Below are 4,913 nucleotides of genomic sequence, written 5' to 3'. Positions count from 1 at the left end.
GCAGAGTAGGATGGGTAAGGGAGATGGGTAACACGTAACTGGGAAATCTCATGATCTGGAAGTTGAGTGGTGCAGCGCAACTTCAGTTGCTGTTAATCCCTAAGTTATTGAATTTTGGAAACTGACCATAATATTAACAATTTATATCAGGTGGCACCAGAGAAAAACTTAACCAGGGGTGCTAAACACCATCCTTACACCAACCCCAGGAGAAATACAACCCAAGAGGTGCAGGACTCTGGGAACATTCATTCACTCACAGTTTTTTGCAGCCTGTTGCAGTCACTGGGGATGCAAGATTGGAAAAGCACCATCCCCATGGAGCTCACGTTCGGTGGGTGGAGAGAAATAAGAAAATATCTACATGTGATGTCAAGTATCCACAAGTGTTATAAAAAGAACAAGAGAGCAGTGACAAGTCGGAAAGGGATTAACAGATTCTTTAGGGAAGTGTTCTATATAGGTGCCTCCCGTGGACACCCCTAAGTGTCAACAGGGGTCTGAGGGCATTGAGTGGGTGAGCTGAACAGACACCTGGAAAAGAGACTGAAAAACAAAAAAGTAACAAGTTCACAGGTGCTGAAGTATTGGTGGTCATGCTGTTGACCTTGACCACACTCACACAAACAATCACACACACACAACAAGGCTGAGATGAAGAGATCTTTTCGAAATCCAGGGCCTCATCTTTCCATCCTAACATATACATCCAAATATTGATCAATTCCTCTCTTTCCTCCTAGTTTCACTCTTAAGTTTCTGGAGCCTGCCCACCACTGCCCAACTCGCTATTGTGTCAACCAATGCTTCCGAAGGACAGGATGTGATTCTACGTATCCGCAATATGCCTCCCAATGTTAGAGGCTTCATGTGGTACCGGGGAGAAGAGGCAAACTATAAACATAATATTGCACGTCTTGGAACGTTGCCAGGACATAGAGTAGGGGCTGCACACAGTGGTCGAGAGCAAATAAACTTTGATGGATCCTTGCTGATAAAGAGAGTCACTCTGGAGGACACAGGAATCTACACCATAGTAGTCTACCTTCGAGACTCAAAACAAGAAATTGGATTTGGAGAGCTCAATGTATACGGTGAGTGATTGCTCACTGACGTCAGGGTGTTGGGTGGGTGAACACACAGGACTTATAGCCCTGGACTCTGCCTCCATCCCCCTCTTCATCATCTCCAAGGTTGGGTTTGGGAATTTAGTGCAGGACACACCCAGTAGAGACAAACTTTCTAAGATCAGAGTTCCCTTCCCAGATTCTAGCCCTGCAGACATGCTCCACAGAGCGAAGGGCCAGACTGTTCGGAGTCGCTCAGCAGAGAAAGACCAGTCTCAGTCTGGTTCCCTCGGCCCCTCCCCATGACCATGACCCTGAGAAAGACCCTGCAGGGCTAGGCCAGGGCCCATCCTGAGGAGCCCCCTGCAATCCTCATAAACTAGCTCAGCTTTGGCAGCCCCACCCAGACCCCTGCCCCAGGGTTTCTGACTCCAGGTACCCTGGGGATCCTGTGTCAGGTTGGGGTTAACTTCCTGGGAATGACTGAGTGGGCGCAATGGTTTCCCAGGTGTCTGAGTCACAAGGCTTTTGAGCTGCTCAGAAGCCAGAGCTCAGGCCCATGAGCCACATCTGGATAGGGGCGGTGCTTCACCTGAGACTGAGTGTGGCTAGCACAGATGGACAAGGTCGCCAGGCCATTTGTGAACTACACTGAAACATTTAGGAGAGTCCAGAGAAAGGTCAGAATCACAGGGAACATAAAGGAGGAAAGATGCTCCTGGCAGCTCCTCATACACCAGGGATCAGCCCAGGAGATTCTCTCTTGGAATTGATCATTAACAGATGCCCCTCATTGGAGCAGCTCCCCTGTCCCAATGTTTAGTCAGATACTGTGAATATTTTATTGTTAATACACTGAAACATTGGGAGTCAGATGTTCATCGTACTGCATTGAGAGGAAACCAAGGCACAGGGAGATATAGTCACTAAAGCATAGCCACACAGACCATGAGAGTGACTCAAGGTCTGTCTGGAGCCATAAACTCTCCTCCATCCCAGAGGGATCCCTAAAACAAACATTGGTTTTCAGTGATGACGAACCATTTGAGCTCCGCGTGCCAGCATTTTGAAAAACCCTAACAGAACTCTTGTGCCGTGTCACATATAGAAATTTTTTGATATTTGCAACCATAGTAAAACAAAGACTTATATTTTTGATATTTATTTTATATATGTAAATGCCATTTAACAGAAAAATCAGCCAAAAAAAAAAATGAGTTTGCATGACTCTAATGTGTGGTCTTTACCACATTAACGAATTTCCTCCTATTCCTACAGTTTCTGTCTTTTCTTAAAATAATAACCATTTCTCTTTAGTGATTTATTTTACCATTATATGCAATCAGCAGGCCTGAAAATAAAGTCTGATCAGACTGAGGAATCCTATAGATGGAATTTATCCAGGTCCAAGGTCATGAAGACTGGGTTGGCCATCTTTATTGCCTAATGAGTTATTTAACAATAGTTAAATGCCTGTTCACTTTCTGTAAATTCCCCTTGGCTCCAGTAGTGGGCAGAAGTGGTAAGATTGCCTTTCCCAACATACATGGAATTTTTAAGTCAAAAGAACTCATAGGAAAGTGTCAGTAAAAGCTCATGAGAGGAAAACTCCACCTTACAGTGAGGATATAGGACACGTGGGATTGGAAAGGGTTCCCTGTGTTGATACTACAAAGATGTCTATGGGAATAGGTCAGGGATGATCTGGGTTCAGGGAAGAGGTGCAACCCTTTCCCTACACATCTTCCCCTGAACAAAGACAATTGTCCTTCTGCAGAGCTCAGAACCATCATCTGGTGAATTTACACAGCTCACAGTGAACTCTGAGTGGCTAAGATGTCTGAAGAGCCAGCATGGCCCAGGTCCCAAGCCCACTCTCAATTATCCATGCTCTCTATTTCTTTACAGAGCCAGTGAGAGTGCCCACTCTCCTAGCCAGCAACACCACAGTCATTGAGCATAAGGATTCTGTGGTCCTGACCTGCTACACAAATGCAGTCTCCATCCAGTGGTTCTTCAATGGCATGAATCTGCAGCTGACAGAGCGGATGAAGCTGTCCAGGAACGACAGCACCCTCACCATAGACCCCGTCTGGAGGGAAGATGCGGGGAATTACCAATGTAAAGTGTCCAACCCTATCAGTTCCGCTGAAAGTGTGCTGGTTGAGCTGGATGTAAAATATTAGTGACCCTCCTCCTCTCCTATATGTTACAAAACTTTGAATAATCTTTTGTGCCCTTTAAATAGATTTGTTGGGAGGGTGGAAACTCTTTAGAAGATTTGCATTGAGTCAATAAATGCTCAAAAAAGAGAGCTGAAATTGTCATTATTGTTGACTTAAGGTGATAGTCTATACCAGATCCCGCCTCTGGGTGGTGTAAGTTGTACCATCTCCACAGTGGAGGTGAAACCAAGTCTTTCAAGAGAATGGCAGTGGCTGTGTGATTAACCTGGGTGGACGTGGTGAGTTTGCATAAATACAAGCTCTGTCCCTCCTCCAGGGGGGCATATAGTGGATGCACAGCCACTGTGTTTGGCAATGGGAATGGACAGGAGGACACCCATGTTGGTAACAACACTGATCTTTTTTTTCTCTCCCTGTTTAACTTATTTCAAAAAATTTCTTTAGTTTTTTGTGTATTTTTATTGATATGGCTATAGACTTATTAGCATAAAGTAAATAGGACTCTGTCTTCCTTGTTAATAAGGTATAATTTGAAACCTTAGTAATACAACCAAGGCTTTGGCTCAAATGTCGTAGTTCAGACTGATGCCCACAGAATTAGAAATAACCTCACCTTTCATGGAGCTAAATTTGACCTGCGGGGTTTTTTGGAATTTCTTGGATATGAGGGCATTACCCAAAGCTAGAGGGTGAGGCTTCCTAACCTCAAGAAGCTGTTAGAACTCCCGTCTTCAGTAACATAGAAAAACCTGCATCAGAGCAAACTATGTGGTAAATGTCAGTTCCTCTGGACTTAGGTCACAAATCAGGCCAAATCCAGTGACACCAGCCATGTTGTAGGATGGAGAATACTCTTCTTTCTTGGAGGTGACCTGTGGTCAAAACGAAGGTGACTGTAGACAGCAATGTAATGTCTCCATGGAGAACTCCAAAAGCACAGCATTCTGGGAGATCAGATCCTGGCTGTGTTCAGGAACTCTCAGCTACTTTGCATCTGTTTGTCAATTGCTGGGAACTTGCACCTCTTTATACATTGCTGGAAATGATTAAGATGTCAACTGGGTCTTGGCTAAAAGAGATTTAGTTGTGTTTCCCTCCACCGTACAGAAAGCAGATTTGTTCTGATTAGAGGCCTTAATGTTCCCTCAGAGTCACTAACCTTTACACAGTTTCTTCCTGACAAAATGCCTTTGTCTTCCATCCTTAGACCATTTCTTCCATAAATGTAATTAGTAATTGCAGGTTCTTCCTCTGCACTTTTGAAATATACATACATCTCCTCAAAAGCTTCTTTGCAGTGTTATGACCCAGAGAATAACTGTCTCAAGGACCTGGCCCCATCTGTTTGAAATTTAATCTTCCTAGTGTCCCTGTGTCCCAGTCTCTGAGGGAGAGTAGGAGCCTAAGTTGGGTGGGGACATTTACAACCAAGATGTGAAAAGACCTTCTGCCAGGTCCTCAGGAGATGGTTTACATTTCCTCTCTGTAAAGCCCATTTCAAACACAGATGCCTATAATTCCTTCTCCTTTCTTAAAATCTCCCCAGCCTTTTCTTTCAGGGGTGTTGAGTTTCATTTCGCAGCCCTATTGCTAGGTTCTGAAGATTTTATTCCTTGCCTCTTTAAATTTGTTGGACACATGTTTTACTTTGTCATCATCT

General features: G+C 44.4%; 1 protein-coding gene across 1 annotated transcript; it reads left to right on the top strand.

The window, feature by feature from the left end:
- Positions 1-844: 844 nt before the first annotated feature.
- Positions 845-3,253, top strand: LOC308530608 (cell adhesion molecule CEACAM21-like; the record flags this gene model as incomplete). The annotated part of the gene is made up of 2 exons (XM_081107317.1): positions 845-1,094; positions 2,976-3,253. The coding sequence occupies 2 exons, from the start codon at positions 845-847 to the stop codon at positions 3,251-3,253; spliced, it is 528 nt and encodes a 175-aa protein (XP_080963443.1).
- Between the last annotated feature and the right edge of the window lie 1,660 nt (positions 3,254-4,913).

This window comes from Myotis nattereri, assembly GCF_964212035.1.
Source record: "Myotis nattereri genome assembly, chromosome: 15".
Taxonomy (NCBI): domain Eukaryota; kingdom Metazoa; phylum Chordata; class Mammalia; order Chiroptera; family Vespertilionidae; genus Myotis; species Myotis nattereri.
This window is presented reverse-complemented; position numbering and strand designations above follow the sequence as displayed.